This window comes from Pongo pygmaeus, chromosome 22, assembly GCF_028885625.2.
Source record: "Pongo pygmaeus isolate AG05252 chromosome 22, NHGRI_mPonPyg2-v2.0_pri, whole genome shotgun sequence".
NCBI lineage: Eukaryota > Metazoa > Chordata > Mammalia > Primates > Hominidae > Pongo > Pongo pygmaeus.
In genome coordinates, this window is record NC_072395.2 from 39,260,069 (window position 1) to 39,279,879 (window position 19,811).

At 36.7% G+C, this 19,811-nt stretch overlaps 1 protein-coding gene across 2 annotated transcripts in view; it reads right to left on the reverse strand.

The window, feature by feature from the left end:
• CYYR1 (cysteine and tyrosine rich 1) overlaps window positions 1-17,744 on the reverse strand; it is a 107,548-nt gene extending 89,804 nt beyond the window's left edge. Inside the window, exons 1-2 of one of the 2 annotated variants that reach the window (XM_054468912.2) lie at window positions 17,194-17,744; window positions 10,613-10,715 (exon numbers count right to left, since the gene is read on the reverse strand). In XM_054468912.2, the coding sequence (XP_054324887.2) occupies window positions 10,613-10,715; window positions 17,194-17,608 (518 nt within the window). In that variant the 5' untranslated portion in view covers window positions 17,609-17,744. The remainder of the gene's footprint in view (window positions 1-10,612; window positions 10,716-17,193) is intronic. The other variant, XM_063659719.1, reaches the window with a different exon arrangement.
• Between the last annotated feature and the right edge of the window lie 2,067 nt (window positions 17,745-19,811).

The following is a 19,811-nucleotide window of genomic DNA, read 5'->3' on the forward strand; positions in this document are numbered from 1 at the left end:
TTCCTCTCCTTTCTGTAACCATGAATATTGAAATTAAAAATTCTCTTTGTTTCTGAGTCACAGAGTTACCATCGGCTAAATAGCTGAGGCTTTCACCCATAGCACTTTCAGATGGAATCTTATATTACACCTTATGAGGTTATCATCACCCTCTGAAATTTTCATTAGTTATGGGTGTGTACATCCTAACATTTTGCAGTTGGGAGACAGCTGGGAGACACTGTGTTCTGGGTTGCAGCTGCCCATCAGAATTCTTCCAATATAACGGAATAAAAATCACTGGGTGTGTGTAATTCTTCCCTCCTCAATTTTATCAACAAAACATTTTGTCTCCAAAAATTATGAAGGTGAGTTGCACAGGAGCCTGTTGTCTTAACAGTCATAGGCTGGCAGATCATATTGCCTCATTGATAGAGCACATTCAACCCAGAAACATGACAGGAGGTTAAATTATTACAATCAAATTGGCTTTTCAATTCTAGTCTCTATCATCTGATTATAATTTATCATAAACAGTGTGATTAGAAAGTAACAATTGATTCTATCATTCCTTTTACTCTGTAATGACACCTAATCTGTATTCCATGAAAAGATATTATTTGAAACCAATAGCACATTCAAATGATGGTTTGATTTTGCTAAGCAAATATTTTTCCAGATGATGCATATTAGTATAGAACCCACAAAATGTCAGATTTTTCATGTTTAAACGAAGAATTGATCTGTGTTTAAATAATCTATTCTGGATCCTTCGATCTATTAGGCCCTGTGGCTTTGATAGTGAGTTGGCAGACTAGCTTCTCATCCTCTTAGGTCTGGAATGTGGAAGGGCAGATAGATAATTAAGGAACATAAATAAACTGATAAATAGTAACAGGATAGTGTATTAGTCTGTCTTCACACTGCTAGGGAGAAATACCTGAGACTGGGTAATTTATAAAGAAAAGAGGCTTAATTGACTCATGGTTCCATAGGTTGTAGAGGTAGCATGACTGGGGAGACCTCAGAAAACTTTCAATCATGGCAGAAGGTGAAGGGGAATCAGGCACATCCTCACACGGCCGGAGCAGGAAAGAGAGTGAAGGGGGACGGGCTACACACTTTTAAACAACCAGATCTCATGAGGACTCACTCACTATCACAAGAACAGCAAGGGAGAAATCCACGCCCATGACCCATTCACCTTCCACCAGCCCCCTCCTACAACACTGACGATTGCAATTCGACATGAAATTTGGGTAGAGACACAAATCCAAACCTCTCAAATAGAGAAGGGATAATGCTACAGCAGCAAACAGCAGGGAATCAAATCCAGATATAGTGGGTAAGAAAAGGTTCCCTCCAAAATATACCGTTTAGGTCTTCATAAGGATAGCAATGAATCATTTTCACTCATGGCATCTTGAAACCTTCTTCAGATCTTCAAGAGCCAGTGAGGACTAGCAGAAACAGGCCAAGTATGTCTCATTTTAAATGCCAGCCCTTTACTTAGCACCTATATGAAATGACTTATTCTGAGCCTCATCCTCCTCATCTGAACAGACAGGAATAATACATAGGTCACAAGGACTATTCTGAAGGTTAATTAACTTATATGTTTTAAACATCGGTGACAGAGAACGCATTAAATAAATGGTAGTTCTCTTTCTTCCAACAATTCCTGCTGCCACCAAACACACTTTCTTTTATAATATCCAACTGTGATGTCTATCTAATTAAGGCAGCTCCTAAACCTAGATTATATGAACAGATATGAGGTAATCTGATTTGGATACAATCCAAGTCAATAAAAATGGGCGCTCACATAGACTGCTTTGTTATGGTAACATATTCAATTCAGAATGAACTGAAATATCACAAATCCTATATTTTATATAACATAAAACGCAAGAAGCAAATAGAAGAAAATAAAGGCATTCATTGTCCCCACCACCACAAGGAGTGTATTCAGGTTGATTAGTGAAGGACAGATCAGTTTTGATAGAGGTAAAGAGGGCTAAAATAGCATCCGAATGTAAAGAGGGGAGAAATCTCAGTGTATTCCTGAATTTCCCTAAGGCTCCGTTGTTGGCTTGCTGTTCTATTTCTTATACCTCTCTTCAGAATATCTCATTCATTCCCACACACCTTTCAACCCCAGCATCTCCAGGCTTTTTACTCCCAGACCTATATGTGATGCTTCATGCTCTCCACTGGGCTTCAGAATGGAACATTCTACCATCTGAAGCTCACTGAGTTTGGTTCATACCCTATAGGCTTTTCCTTGTTTAATGTACTAAAAGTAGAATTCATTCCCATTTCTGAACCTTCCTGAATATTCCCCATTAGTTCCCAGCACATCATCCAGCCTCTTATCCAAAGCAGAAACTTCAGAATTAATTCAGACATGTTCCTCTCATTTAGCCCCAATCCTTAGGCCCACATCCTATCAGTCCTCAAGTACTAATCTCTTCTGTCCTTTCATCCTGTAGCACAAGACACTGTCAAATACCACCAACCTTCACTTTCCAGGTGTACTGGTAGTGGCAGTAATGCCTGGGAGTTGGTTACAAGTGCAGAATTTCAGGCCCCATCCAGACCTACCAAATCCAAATCAGCATGTTAAAAAGGTGTCTGGGAGACTCCATTACAACTATGATCAAACTTTTTCATTGCCTTTTTTTAATTATAAGAATTTTCAAACATATAAGAATCATAGATAATATAAAACACCCATATGCCACTACCTGGATTTATTACCTGTTAATAATTATACTTTCTTGAGATATTTAATTTAAAACAATTTTTTGAGACAGGGTCTTGCTATGTTGTCCAGGCTGGTCTCAAATTCCTTGGCTCAGGCAATCTTCCCACCTCAGCCTCCCGTGTAGCTATGAATGCAGATGCACTTCACCATGATTAAGCAATGAAATGTCAGAGTTGAAGGCCACTTCCCAACACTCCTCCCTAGGGTGACCAATGTGTCTCAGTTTGCCAGGGACCATCCAGATTGCTGCATTGAAAGTCTTGAATCCCCGGAAATTTCTCAGTCCTGGGCAATCCTGAAATTCACTGGTACTCTTCTCTCCCTCAGATATTTACACATTCATGACATGTGTTTGTTTTCATAAATAATACACAGAATTATTTTATGTGTTTATGCAAATAGCATCATGTAGTACACATTGCTCTTCAGTTAGCTCTTCACACAGCATTATTTGTTTTGAGATTTACTCTAATGTTATGTTAACATGAATTGAGTTATTTTAATTGCTGTATCCTTTGCACAAATATACTCTATCCACTTGGTCTTCTGATGGAGGTGTGGGTTGCTTCCAATGTTTTGTTATTTTTTAAATAATACGTCAACCAACAGTAAAATGTCTCCTTGGGCATATCTGGAAATTTCCTAGGGAATATATCTTGAAGAGGTGTTACTGCTAAATCCTAAAGTATGTCTATCTTCAGCTTTACTACATGGGGTCTGATTGCTCTCTATGTGGAACAGTTGTTGTTCTCCCATCAACAATGTGAGAGCCCTTTTATCTTTGCTCACATTGCTTGGCACTATCAGACTTACGCAGTATTCGAGCCCAATGGGTATGAGACAGTATTTCAATGTTTTAAGTTGGTTTGTCCTGCTTTAGTTAGCCAGGTGGATCATCTTTCACTTGTGTATGGACCATCCAGTTTTCTGCTCTATGCCTTTTTTTGTGCACACACATTGCCCATTATCCTATTCAGGCATTGTGGATACTAATCTCCTGTGAATCATATGAATTGCAAATATCTTCTCCAAGTGAGGATTTGCCTTACATTTTTATCTAGGAATTCTGTTGCTCTCTATATTAAAAATTTTAAAAATCAAGATATAATTCACGTCCCATAAAACTCACCATTTTAAAGTGTACAGATCAGTGTTTTTTAGTAATCTTTTCTCTTGTGTTTTTTAATCTTTTATTTTAGACATTTTTTCTATCCTGATACCATAAACGCTATTCTCCTCCCATTAAAAAAATGTAATTGTTTGCTTTTTGTTTTTACGTATTTAGTCTGATAAGAGTGGATTTTTTATTGTGGAGTGATGAATTGATCTCATTTAATGTTTATGCATATGGATAGCTAGTTATTTTAGCAACATTTGTTACATAATCTATCCACCTCCGCTAGTTTGTAATGCCATTTCTGTTATCCATCAAGTTTCCATATATACATCAGTCAGTTTCTAAGCTCCATATTCTTTTGGTTTATCCATGAACCAGTATCACACAATTTATTTTTTGTAACTTTATAATAAATCTTGGTGTCTGTAAGGCATATCTTCTGACCTTATTCTTTTTCATAACTCTCTTCTCTTCCCACGATCTTCACTGTCCCACATGAATTTTAGGCCCATTCTTTCAAATTCAGCATAAAATGTTCTTGTGGGTTCTGATTGGAATTGCACTGAATTTACAGATAGTTCAGGAAGAACTGCCATATTCAAATATTGACATCTTTACAATACTTGCATCCACAATTTGATATGTCTCTTAATTTCATTAGGTCTCTCTTTATCCCTTGTAATTTTTACATGGTTATAATACTCACTAAATGCATATATTATTACTGGATTTCTTACTGGATACATTATAGTTTTAAATATTGTATTTTAGATTTATTTATGCACATATCTATTACATTTTCTTATTGATTGTTGATGGTATGTAGGAATAAACCACTTTGGACACTGATCTTCTATCCTGCAATTTTGGTGAATTCCGTTATTTTTTATAGTCTGAGAAATACTGACAATCATCTCATTTGTAAATAGAGCAATTTACTTTCTTCCTTTCCAATTTTTATTACCTTTTTGAAAATGTGTCTTGCTGATTGCACTGGCCAGGACTTCCAGTACAATACTGACTAGAAGTGGTAGAAGGCACTAATTTGTCATATTTTTGCCTTTAAAGGCAAGGGTTATAACAACATACCATTGATTATGGTGCCTGAGACAGGGTGATGGTTTTTACAATATATATTTATTAGGTTAAACATTTTTCTTCTATATCCCTGGTTTGCTAAGCGTTTTAACTCTGAGTGAGACTTTAATTGCTTTTCCTTTTAAAACTGATCTTAGAATTACCCTGCTTTAAGAGGCCTTTCCAGCAATCTAAAGTTGGAATAAAAGCTCCTCATCTCTGATCCCACTACATTTTGTGCTTCCAGCGGCAAGTTCATCTGCTGATGTGTCTGTGTTCCTCAGTAGCTTCTAAGCAACTCAAGGGCAGGAACCTGAGGTTTGATTCATGGCTATATCTTCCGGCACCTGATGTAGATCACTAAAAACTGTACATAGCTACAAGATAGATTGTGGAAAACATGTTCTAGAAACTTTATTTTTCCTTCCTCAAAACCAATTCTGTTTCTGACAATTAGGCTTAATTTACAAAGACAATTATAACAGCATAGAAATTGGACTGAGAAAAGTTTTAGTTATCTACACATTTATATTTTCTTTTAATACAATAACTCATAGAATGCAAATATACATTTGAAAATCACTGACTTCTTATAGCAAACATAAGTTGTTGCTACATTCTAACTCAAATTCATATTTATTTTAACATCATATTAGTCACTTATCTGTGTCATTATTAAAACAAAAATAAGACTCCCACAAACTTTGATTTGTTCAGTATGTATTTCCTAGAGGTCTTTTCATATCTAATTACTAAGATTATTTTAACTTAATTAATTTAAATGGCTTTTTTTTACTAACGCCAAAGGCCTTTTTAAATGCATTACGTTTGTCAGTGTTTGAATAGCCTTACCTGATTAATCTAGAACACTAAGATACTTAATGATCATAGGACCTCAAATGCCATTTGAAAATATGAAACCTTTATCTTTTAACTCAGTTTTGCTTTCATGCACAGCATAGCTCTCAAATCACAGTTGTGATATTTATTAGCTGTCTTTGCCAAACTGCGGGTAATACATCTTTCACATTTCATTGAGAAGAAAAGAAATTTAATCTCACCAGGATCTCCATTATTAGTTCTCCCTCTTGGTTTTTTTTCCTGTGGGGATTTTATGTTGGCCAGATGGGGCTCTGAAGAATCCACAGACCGATGAGTGCTTTACAATGGCAAAGTAGAAAAGCAAAATCTATTTTTGAGTTAGGAAATTAAATGCGATATATTGTCATCTAGCTCACTATGTCCAAACTAGTCAATATTTTGTTCATATTCAGTATTGAACAATTATTCTCTTACAAAAGAGAATACCTTCATTTTCCTCAACTTTACTTCAGTTCTGTGTTTAGCTTGTTCTACTGGATAACAGTAATTAGCCACTTAATTGCACCCTCTATTCCCTTAAATTCTACCAACTCCAGAGAGGACTCTATAAACCACATTTTTACACTGGATCTACTTTCTGGGGAATGCCAATTAAATTTCATTAGCAGCAAAAAGTTCAAACATCCTTTTCCATATTCATCACAGATCTATCTCCCATGAAGCAGAGTTGCTGAATCAAGTGTTTGAGAATCAATCTGGTGGGAAATTGTTTATTTCTCGAATTGGCCCAATTCTCATTTTTAAATATTCTGAGGCTTCTATCTTCAGGTAGTTGCCCTCATGGTCAAAAATCTCTTAAATGGAGAAATAATTACAAGGTCACATAATTTGTCATAAATGGTTTCAAATAGTGTAACATCTCAAAGTTTGCATTCCAAATATTTCATTTATGGAATAAATAAAAAGACACTTCATTTGGAGCCTTCTTATCTTTGTCTATTGTCTTAATGATGCGTAAGAATGTGTCTGTTCTTTATAAAATCAGATATCTGATTTCCAGAAAAGTATTGAATTATTTTGTTTCAGTTTTGCTAGGCATGACCAACAAAAGCACATCATTAAAGGATCTGTCTTTTGTCTGACCTACTTATTTCTACATTATATTCAAAGGTCCCCTTTCCCCCCTAGCCACACTGAACAATAAGGACTTTCTCAACTGGATCATTTCCGTTCTTGTATCTTTGACTTTGTATGCAAGAGTCTGTCTAAAAAGCATGTCCCTTTCTTCACTATTTATGTAAATGTCTACTTTTCCTTCAAAACTCTGATCAGATTCCATGTTGATGATGTGTTCCCTAAACATCTCCTCCTAAACACACACACACACACACACACAGACACACACACAGACACACACACACGGACAGACTTAGCTTTCCAGTCCTCCAATAATACTTTGGAGATTAGCTCTTTGAATTAGAATTATTTGTCTATGCTCTCTTTTCTTATCAGATTTTGAGGTCTTGGAAGTCAGAGTCCATCGTTTTTTCATCTTTGGATCCCAGGACCTAAGCTGCCACTGCCATGGTAGCAGGCACTCAATGTGCATTTATAAATAATCGATTGAATTAAACTTGCTGAATACTGTAAAAATTATTATTAAATCCTGGTTCTCCTATACTGAAGCCAGTATCTGTGACTATAATGACCAGAAGTAGATAGGCTATGTTTTAAGTTCAATTTTAAAGTTTTTCATAAGACAGAAGTAAATCTTAAAATTCCTAACAGAAGCAAGAAAGAAAAAGGGCACCTAAATTTATTTGCCAAAATTCACTCATATTTAGAATAGAAAGAATCTAAAAAAAAAAAAAAAAAAAATGAGAGGGCAGGGCACAGTGGCTTTTGCCTGTCAGCACTTTGGAAAGCCGAGTTGGGCAGATCACTTGAGGCCAGGAGTCTAACACCCGCCTGGACAACATGGTGAAAACCGCTCTCTACTAAAAATACAAAAATTAGCCAAGCATGGTGGTGCCTGCCTGTAATCCCAGCTACTTGGGAGGTTGAGGCATGAGAATTGCTTGAACTCAGGAGGCGGAGGCTGCAGTGAGCTGGGATTGTGCCACAGCACTCCAGCCTGGGTGACAGAATGAGACTCTGTCTCAAAAATAAATAAATAAATAAATAAGGAGAGCAAACTGAATAAAATAAGACTTTTCAACTAAATTAGCTCCTGTGACTGCTTTATAAACAAATCTTAATGGTTAGCTTGCAAAACAGCAAGGGCAATTGAAGTTAGCAGAATTAAGGGCTAAACAGCAACTCTGATTATTTCAGTGGGTGACTAGAGGAAGACCTCAGCAAGGACAGTCAAGTGGCCCTAACCCAACCAATTTACAAACACTCTAAAATGCCCAAATTATATTTTGCTCTCTTTTTAGCTCATTTTAAACTGAGCAAATATTTTTATTTTAAAAACAAACAAAAATATAAACCAAATTATAAAAATATTCATTTAACTTACCTAATATTTCATTGTGTTACTGCTTTGTTCCTTATTATTTTTCTAATAACCACAAGGGTTTAACTTTCTGTTACAACTATTAAAATGATTTCACTAAGAATGTGCCTGGATGCTTGAAAAAGAGGAAACATCATTTATGAATTTCAAAACAGAAATATTTGACAACCTGTATATGAAGAAACCCTTGTAAGCATTCTTGGAATTAATTTTTTTCCTACCTCCTGCATCCCCGACCACCAATTAGAAAAAACAAAACAAAACACTTTGGGTGGAGTTAAGAACTCTTTTCAAATGTTAAACAATAACTGGAAATCCTGAAAATGTATTCTCTTTTATCAAGTGGGAAAACACTTTAAAGTCTCCCCCCACCACTGCCACCTTTCTTTTTGCTAAGAATTGTTTAGCGTGATATTTACTCAGTGGTTTCTATTTTGAACAGAAAGTTCAGTTATAACTGCCTGAAATATGATGCCATCTGTGTTTATTTTCCCTTCTGAAACACGATTTTTTCCCCCAAACATAACAAGTACCTGGTCCTAAAAACCTAGATACATGTATCAACTCAACCAATTCTTCACTTAACCAGCGGTGAAATTAAAGATATAGAACATGTACCATAAAAATGTGAACTTCATTGCAAATGTAAATCATATCAAGTACATCTATAAATTCAAATATTTAAAAATATTCTGATTAATAAGTAGTTATGAGTCATATGTATTTACCAGGGTAGAGGTAGCTATGGAATAAGAAAAAGGGCACAGCACACTCCATGATATAGTTAGCGAATCAAGAAATAAGCTAGGAGTCAGATGACCAAGGAACCACAGAATTAGTTTGACTTCACATTCTCCAAATCTATACTCACACCTCTACCTGGGACAGCAGCATCTGGCATGTGGAGACCGTTTGAGAAAAAAAAAATGTAAATTTATTAATAATATATTTTGTTACTTTAAATACTGCAAATTAATATGCCACCGTAAACATCATTATATATTTATATTTGAGCTGATAAGTTACTGTAAAAAATCATCCTGACAGGTTTCTAACGTAAAAAGTGGGCTTAATCTCTTTTCTACCAAACCATCCATGAAGAAAAATTCAAACATTTCATTGGAGCTTATTTGCATTTCAAAGAAGGCTTAAATTCCATACATGTTTTTTTATTATAGCTTGACATTTCTTTCACATCTATTATAGTGTTCAAGAGTATCCCAATGTATGATTTTTTATTTTGTATTCTCAGAGTCATGATCTCTAATAGGAGCCTCCACACTGATTCTAGAAAGTTTATGTGGTGCCAGGTTTTCTATTCTCGGGAAATGGAGGATGTGTAACAAGCCGTCTCAATGGACATGTCCCTAAAACAGCCGGGCACATATGACTTAGCACCTAATGTTTCCCGTTTCCACTTGAGCCTTTGTAGGGCATGAGTTAAACAGAACATTTCCCAAATCATCATGATACTGACTTGAAAAACAAGAACAGAAGACAGAGGCACAACCGTTGCTGCTCTCTGAAAGCCATGGGGATTTTGACTCAAGAAATTCTTATGTTCCCAATTCTCAACCCTTATTTCTCAGTTGTGGGTTCCTCTCTTGAGGAACTGACAAGTGCACACTTTTCCAGCCACACAGCCCTGGAGGCAGGTCCAGCTTCTATATTTCCCTTTGTCCAGAATCGGCTCTAAAATAAATTCTAATTTGTTACAAGGAAATGCTTCACAGAGTCTACATGTATATATTTCATTTGTGTTTTTGTGCCTTGTTGTTTATCACTTTGCATTACTCATACCTAGCTTGTCTTAGGCTCTAAACTTGTTTCCTGAAGTTGCTGTATGTGTATTATGTGAGAACTGACATTTCATGTCTCAACTGTTTTTTATTCATAACTCTCTTTTTCCTGACATCTACTGAATGTATTAAATTAATACATGATGACAAAATAAACTGGCTGTAATTAAACAACAAATCTTAACTTGCACAAAACGGATGAAACCATATCACTGATGATGTTATAAAATTATCAATAAAATGATGGCTACTTAAAACATTATTATAGTACACAAAGTAAAACAATAAAAGAATAACTCTTTTTAGTTCCTTTATAATGAAGGCAATTTATTTTGTATATTATTTTGCATATTTTGTCAAACAATATAGTCCATTAGATAGCGATGTGTTAATATCTCCAGTAAAGATTTCATGTTAATAATCAATCTTGAAATCTCTTGCCCACAGCTATCACTTAGTACTTTTAAAAGACATAACTGGACAACTGGACAAGAGGAAGAGCATCAATATTGCCAAATTTGACTAATACTCACGAGAGGATATTCCCAATATAAGCATAGTAGGAGCAACAGTAGGGCGTGGTTCCATCACAGCAGTAAGATTTGCAATCTTTGCCACACTGAGCAAGGCAATCATCTACAAAACAAAAACCACTTGTGAGCAGTTACAGTTGTAAAATCAAAGTTTCAGGGAAAAATTATTCTATTTCACATCTTAATCAGCCAATGACCACCCTTTAGTGGTTTTAAATCTTCATTTTTGTCCTCAGAATTCAAAAACATTTGTAAGGATCTAAATCAGCCTCTCTTCCCCATTAGACTCTAAGCTGTAATGACAAAGACAATTCTTGAATCTTCTACACTAAGCACCATAATTGCTAGTCAGGGTTAGTTGAATGAGATAATGAAGGAAGGAATGAAAGAACTTAAACTACTCAGTCACTGGATTTGTCCATAGAGTTTTTATAATAATTTTTAAATGATAAAGTCTTCTTGGCCAGGCAAAATAGCTCACGCATGTAATCCCAGCACTTTGGGAGGCTGAGGCGGGTGGATCACTTGAGGTCAGGAGTCCGAGACCAGGCTGGCCAACATGATAAAATCCCGTATCTACTAAAAATACAAAAAGTAGCTGGGTGTGGTGGTGCACACCTGTAATCTCAGCTACTCAGGAGGCTGAGGCAGGAGAATTGCTTGAACCCAGGAGATGGAGGTTGCAATGAGCCGAGATCATGCCACTGCACTCCAGCCTGGGCGACACAGTGAGGCTCTGTCTCAAAAAAAAAAAAAAAGAGTCTTCTAACTTCAGGGTCTTGTATTCTCAACTGAGCTCAATCAATAGAAGGTTTAGTGGCATGGATAATACCAAAAAGGAATAATTTCAAAAATGATGTATATTTTCCATGATAGTACATTGTATGCTTTTCCTTTTGTGACTTTTTTTACCTGTATAATTACGGTTTGCATATGTGTGGTAACACAATGAGTCTGCATCCTGTAAATTCATCTGGATTAAAAGATTATTGGTTATGGGAAGAAATCTCCATAGACAATTATTTTGTAAATAATTAAGAGTTTACTTAATGTCAGATTGAGGAATCAGTAAGACATAAAACAGTACTACGTGAAGGCGGAAGAGTTATTTTCTGCATAAAGGATCAGAAATTACTATTTTTTCCATATATTTTGCAGCAAGAAAAATTATACTAAAAATGTTGGATAAAAATTACTCTAGCTTTTAAGTATTCTTTATTCCACCTAAATGATTTATGTTTAACAAGCAAAGGTTGTCACTGAGTTAGTCATATAAGTTATGATGGGTATATAGTTTCAGACACATGATTAGGAAAACATTAAGTGCAGTCTGATAATTTAGGTTGTACATTTAAGAGTCACAAAATAATCCATTTGCAGCTCAATTCCTGAAGGTAATATTAATTATTATATAAATTATATAAAACTTTTGTTTCCCTATCAAAGCTATAACATTAAAAGTACAAAATATTATATTTATGTCTGCATGTCCATGTAATTGATTTATCCAGAAAGGAAATTTTACATTGCTTTTAAATCACTTCCCTGCTAAGATGATACTTTACAAAGAGATGTGATTAAAAGGTAGCAAAGTTCAGTCACCATTAACAATTATGCATGGCTTTTGTGGAACAAATGGAAAAGTTCATATTTTCTTCTCCTCAATTTTATTTTTACATTATAGATTGTCAAACATGACCCTTGAGGCTTACCTCTGGATTGTGGTATGAAGGAATGAAAGCGAAAAATAATTACCTTTGTGAGATTCAGTAAGTACTTAAGTCCACTTTTAAAATTTGAAAACAGAAACAAAATCTAATGATTTAGACACAAGGGAGAAGCCAATATATTGACAATAGATGCTTTTTGCAGAGTACAACAGACTTTTAAAGGCTATTTATTTTACAGTTTTCTTGGTGAATTTCCATAGCTCTCATTTTTAGTGCTGTTTAATTTGTTCAAATATTTAGACTGGTCAGTTATCCGAAGGGCTTAGTGGGGATGTTTTGCTTCATGTTCTTAAAAGCCATTCAATGTACACCTACAGCCATCTGATCTTTGACAAAGTCAGCAAAAATAAGCAATGGGGAAAGGACTCCCTATTCAATAAATGGTGCTGGATAACCAGTTAGCCATACACAGAAGAATGAAACTGGACTCCTATCTTTTACCACATACAAAAATTAACTGAAAATGGATTAAAGATTTAAATGAAAGACCTCAAACTGTAAGGCTCGTGAAGAAAAGCTAGGAAACACCACTCCTGACATCAGCCTTGGGAAGGAATTTATAACTAAGTCCTCAATAGCAATTGCAACAAAAGCAGTTGACAAGCGGGATTTAATTAAACTAAAGAGCTTCTGCACAGCAAAATAAACTATCAACAGAGTAAACAATCTACAGAATGGGAGAAAATATGTGTAAGCTATGCATCTGACAAAAGCCTAATATTCAGAATCTATAAGGAACTTAAATAATTGAACAAGCAAAAACCAAATAATCTCATTAAAAAATGGGCAAAGGACATGAACCAGACACTTCTCAAAAGAAGACGTACAAGCAGCCAACAAATACAACAAAAAAATGTTCAACAAGTCACCAATCATCAGAGAAATGCAAATCAAAATAGAAGGCTATTATTGAAAAGTCAAAAAAACAACAGATGCTGGTGAGCCTGTGGAGAAAAGGGAATACTTATACACTGTTATTGGAGATGTAAATTAGTTCAACCACTGTGGAAAGCAGTTTGGAGATTTCTCAAAGAATTTAAATCTAAACTACCATTTGACTCAGTGATCCCATTGCTGGGGTATCTATCTAAAGGGAAATAAATCATTCCATCAAAAAGACAAATGCAGTTGTACATTCGTCACAGCACTATTCAAAATAGTAAAGAGACTGATTCATCCTAAGTGTTCATTAACAGTGGACTCAGTAAAGAAAATGTGGTACATATACACCATGGAATACTATGCAGCCAGAAAAAAAAGAATAAAATCATGTCCTCTGCAGCAACATGGATGAAGCTGGAGGCCATCATCCTATACAAATTAATTCAGGAACAGAAAACCAAATACCGCATGTTCTCACTTACAAGTGGGAGCTAAACACTGGGTACTCACGAACATAAAGATGGCAACAATAGACACTGGGGACTTCTAGAGCAGGGAGGAAAGGGAGTGGGGAGGGGTTGAAAAACCAACTATTGGGTACTATATTCAATACCTGGGTGACGGGATCGATTGTACCTCAACCCTCAGCATCACAAAATATACCCGGATAACAAATCTGCACACGTACTCCCTGAGTCTAAAATTAAAGAAGTTGAAATTATTTAAAAAATAAATAAATAAAAGCCATTCTGATCGTGAGAGAGCTAATGTCCCCACTCTTCTGTTAGAGTAGGACAACCAATGTGTAAGCAACTTCATGGGTGCCTTTTGAGCCATGTCCAGGACAGTGATATCTTATTAAACTCTCCATCAATATCAAATATTCAATTGCTACCATTGCATTCCGGTGACTACTGTTATAAAGACATGGTGTTATCAAAACATTTTGAGCCAACGTTACAGGAAACCAAGCCCAAAATCTTGTAGCCAAGAAGCTGGATTATACCTGCAGCAAACATCTGGATCATGTTACACATTGGTCATTGTTTTTATGGCATTTTCCAGTGCTCTTGTCTACTTCCCAGAATTAAACTACCCAAAAGGGGAGATTTAACAGAATGGCAAATACATTTACAATCACAACCTCTCCAAAATGAAATTTCAACCACACTTCAAAGCCTTTTTTATGTTGGTTGCTTTCTCTGGGATATTTGAGAATAATTTGACAAAGAACAGTGTTTGCGCCATACAGGAGCTTTTTCTCACTGGAGAAAGAACAGATCATTCCAATTTGTCTTCAGAAGATAAATAATATTACTTCTAATGTCCAAGTTAGTATCCCTGAAAATCAGCCAACTTAAACTTTCTTCAATGACTTTTTGCTGAAAGGTGTGGTCTGGAAGAAGGTTCCCCAACTCACCCCTGCCTCCCAACTCACCCTGCCTCCCACCTTAAGGAATGTGCAGAACAGGAAAAGCAGTATCTGGCTTGAAGCACTTGCTTAGAAATGGCCCTTGCAAGCTATAGCTAAGATAAGAGAGGAAGGAAAGGGAGGGGACAGAAGTTACTGGCTGAGGCCCGGAAGGTAAAACCTTGACCGAATCCTGTCTTTGTAGCCTGCAGTGGGAGTCAGACAATAATATCAACACTTCACTGGGTCTCCTTCCAAAAGTAACTCTGTAGTACAACATGATGCTTCAGGTATAGAAACCTTGTTCTTACTTGTTTAGCCAAATGAAATGTGAATCGAATGCATTTGCTTTGGGGAAAATAATTTAGATTATGAGCAGTGCATCTACTTAGATTTTTGTCCCATAAAGCTGGCAATTCATTTAATAGTATGAACTATTTTGACTTCTGTGGTGTTCCAGCATCTAACCTCAACCCTTACTTCTAGCCATACCTCTTAGTTCCAACCAAACTGAAATATCCTTTGTTGCATGTACAGATCTTGATTTTTGCCTTTGATCACACGATATCCTGCTATATCCCACTCCGCCTCGTTGGGTTCAGGGCGTCTCTATTTTTCAAACGTCTAGTTCCTTCAAGTCTTCTTCAATTCAGTTTTCCTGAGCAAATATTGATTGATCTTTTTGCTGAACAAAATAGACATTGTCCTCATGAAGCTTACTCTTTTAAGCCAGCAGTAAGATTTTCTTCTTTGAACATCTATAGCACATGATTTTACCTCTCCTATGACACAACCTTTTATATCTTAAAGTAATTTATGATCATACCGTAGTTCCCAGAGAAGACTGATAAGAACATGACCTCTTATGGCTCAACATATCTCACTCAGTAAGTAATAGTTGAATGAATATGAAAAGCATAAAAAGGCCTCTGAATAAGAAGTCCAGGAACTGACACCAAAGAGCTTATTAGCTAAACACTTCTTAGCAAAGATAATAAGTCAACTTAGCACACTGGCTTACAACTACTTTGTAGCTTACGAGAGAGGGATTCCAAAGAAGAGAAATGAATGGACTGAAAACTTTCTAAACTAACCACCCTTGTTGCTGGCCAGCTTCGTTGATTTCCTGAGTCCTGAGGAGCTGGGCACCTAGCACTGGGGAAACAGGAGGAGGGGGCCGATGTGTAAAGCAGAAGCTTTCAGTTTACCACAGGGAATATAATAAACAAACAAACAAAATTGTGGTTCAATGGAGTGGTTGAGTAAGTGTCAGTGAAAGTATTAAACATTGTCGAGCAGAGGAGGTGAAAAGCATAATTGCTTCGAAAGAACTAATAAAGAGATTTTTTCAATAGAAAATGAATATTAATGCAATTGACTCTGTTAATCCCTCAAATTCTGAAAACCTTATATAAATTTAATAAAAGAAATAAATGTTGTAAACAGATTAAATGTAAATTCTCTTCATTAAATAGGAAGAACTTATCCTACTTTTACGAATTTTCATATTAGAAAGTCAGCATTCTTCCTGCCATAAAACATCTTTAAAATGGTAACTCCTAGACAGCCACTAATTTGCATTTCAATAAACAGACTAAAAATGTCTACAGAAGTTATGGTGGCTCTTTTCTAGCAAGGTTGAATGAGAAATTCAATTCTTTTAATACTCAGGTGCAACACTGAAGAACATCATTTCAGTTGCAACACCTTTTTGAGTATCAAAGGTAAATTTCAGTGCTATATGTACATTTAGTATTGGAGGCTCATGGGTGAGCCTGCGATTTTTGTCATAGGACGTTAGAGACACAAAAACATTTTACAAAGAACTTTGCTTTTAGCTTGCATTGTTTTGTGAATATGAACTGATGCAAAGACCACATGTGTAAGACACTTTATACTTGAATAACCAATGAAAGGCCATTTGGGGCTCCATATTAATCACAGAACAAGAAAACCCACTTTGCTTCATTAATTATTAGCAGTTCTCACTACGAATAATTAGAAGGGAAATGAGATGCCCTTCTCTTATAAACAAGTGTCTATCTAAATCAGCGAACACAGATTAGACCCTGGGTGAATTCATGCTTCTCAAAAACCTTGTGTTTGACTTCAATCCAATAGCTCAGTCTACCACACTTGTGAATCTCCCAAAGAACAAAAACAAAGCTCTAAGTTTTTTTCATTCATAAGAGGGAAAACCAGGACTGTTTAGAAAGCAGAAGATGGAGAGGCCACTGCCTAGCCTATCCAGATAAGTTTATTTGGATATAGTTTATCCAGAGAGTCAAATCCCCTAAACACGAGACTGCTATTTCCAAGGTGGAAAGGGAAAGAAAAGAAATGCAAAAAGTAAAAGTTAAAGGAAAAGGAACAAAACAAAACCGCGCGCGGGTGGAAGTGCGCGGGTTTCTGCCGTCGCCTCGCGGAAAAGGCAGAAGCGTCTGCAAATGTCCTTCTGCAAAGGTCCCGGTCCGTCCAGCTCAACCCACGTTAGCCCGGACCGTGACCCAAGAGCAGTCCCGAGCCTCTGACCCTCTCCGCCGCCCTCTGTCACTGACCTGCGTAGACAAAGAGCAGGACCAACTTCGGAAGCAAGACCCCTGGACTCACGGGCAGCCTCGGAGCGTCCATCCAAGCCGGTGGCCTGAGGTTGCGCGCCAGAGAGAGGCTTGGAGCGAAGGGAGAGCCCGGAACCAGAGGGAATGGGGAGGATGGAGGGCGATCAGATGGAGAGAGCAGCGCTCCTGAGAGCCGGGTGGAGCAGAGACCCGGCCATTGCCTAGGGAGCCTTCCAAGGGAGCCCGGGCCGGGCGCGTCCCGGGCCAGCGAGTGCGGGACTCCGCGGAGCTGGGGCGCCCCTAGCCCGAGACGGGGTGCGCTGAGGGCCCAGGTCTCTTTGTCTCGCCCCACTGCGCTCAGGCGCGGGGAAGGCGGCCACTCCGGCGTCCTTGGCCACCCAGGCTCACATTTCATCTCCGCGGGTGGCAACGGCTGCGGGCAGGGGGCGGGGGTGGCCCCGACTCCTCCCCACGCCGGTGTTCTTCCTTCTAAAGAGTGACTAGGGAACCAAGAAACTTTTCCTAACCCCTTGCTTTGGCGATTGCTACGGAGTTCAGCCTGCTCCTTTTTAGCCTTGCCCTCACTACAATTTTTCCTTTCTAAGCAATGGATGAACAACTTTGCTTTTTATCTTTAAACAAAGGGAAGGAATTTTCAGGGTTGAAGGTATTGGACAAAGAGTGACAGTGAAGAAAACTCAGGATTGGGAAGTACAGAAAATGTATGGCATCTCTGCTGAAAGCTGATAAAATGTTTATTATTTTTTCCTGTAAATTCAGAAAAAAAACACAACACAACAGTGCACACTATCGTTATGATTTTGACAATGTTTTGGAGTTACTGGCCTAGGCAATTAAACAAGAGAAAGAAAAAGATTTATAAAAAATGAAAGCTAAATTGTCATTAGCAAATGAAATACGTGTATACGTGGAAAATCAAAGTTAATCAACTATAAAGCTCTTGTTTAGAAAACCAATAGTTTTCTTTCCTGCTAAGAAAAATCAGAAAGTTCTCAATGTTATGCATGAAGGAAAAAAAAAGATACGAATAAGTAAAGAGATACTCTTTTTCACTAAGAAAATTTAGTAGGATAAAGACAACAAGATTCCCCAAATTATTATATACATTGGAAATAAAATTGATCTCAATTTTAAAAATAACATGATTTTTTTCAAACCAATCTGATTCTAAAGTTTATGTGGAAAATAAATATGTAAGAATATCTATTTAAAACAAGAATAATGAGTGGGAATAATGAATGGGATATTACATATAATATCACAATAATTAAAACAGTTTAGATTAACATTGGAATAGATAGGCTCAATGAAAGAGAAAAGGTAACCTAAAAGTAGACATGAGTATGTACAACAATTTAATTTATGGTTTAAAGAAGTATCAATATAAAGTAGTAGGGGAAATGATGAGTTACTCAGTGAAAAGTGTTGAGGCCATGAATAGCCATCTGTGGAGCCTTATCTTTTTACATCAAAATCAGTTCTATATGAATTACATATTTAAGATACAACTATGAAAATATTAGATTAAAGAATAAGAGGATAACATTCAAATAATTGTGGAATAGGGAAGCCTTTTCTAAGCATTATAAAAAACCCAGAAACCGTAAAAGAAAATATTGACCAACTTGACTAAATAAGAATTTATACTTCCAGTTGGCAAACATTTAACTGGCAAAAATATTTGCAATGCAAAGTCCTAATCTCATTATTATACTGAGCTTAAAAAAATCAATAGGAAAAACAACCAAGAGATAACTGAGGAAGGATATTAATAGACACTTCATACAAAACAAATAAATATAAATATAAATATAAATACAGAAATCAAATTGACAGCAAGACATCACTTTTCATGTATCAAACCAACCAAACACAAAACCAAATGAACTCTTAAGGGAAGCAATGTGGTTATATGTACGAAAATTCAAATACACATGTACTTAATTTAGTCAGTTCTCTTCCAGGAATTTTTTCCTATAAATGCACTGCTGCAAGGGCCTAAGAGAGTGGGAGGAAACTTCACCCCCAAAATAAACATAAGCTAAGCTCTTTACTGTGTTTTACACGTTGGTGAAGGCCCAACCATCCACCACATTCTAAAGAAAGCTGATCAGTTCCACCTTTTTTCTCATCCTCACTGGCCAATCTATCACCAAGTTCACCTAATCTGTCCACCTAAACACCACTCAAATGCATTTTAAATTATCCTCTATTTCTGCCCTAATCTAGACTTTTATAGTCTTTATTATATTCAGCCTCCCTGCCTTCAGAGATGTTTGCCAGACTGAAGCTGGAATATTTCTTCTTAAACTACAGTTTTAATCATGTTCACTCACTCAGTAGCATCCTGTTGCCCTTAGGTTAAAATTCAAACATTTAATCCAGGGTGTTCAAGAACTTCTTCACTAGGTCCTGTCATTTTTGTAGCCTGATCAAAACATTCCACCAGGAAGCACAATTTCTAAATAACTGGGACAACGGTTGGAACCTAGAGAAAATCCCAGGCATACAAGCCCTTTGAGTCTTGAAGGAAGAAGATACAGATGGAAGTCAGCGTTTGCAGAGCTGAAGAATGGTATCCAGCCTGCTTGGAATAG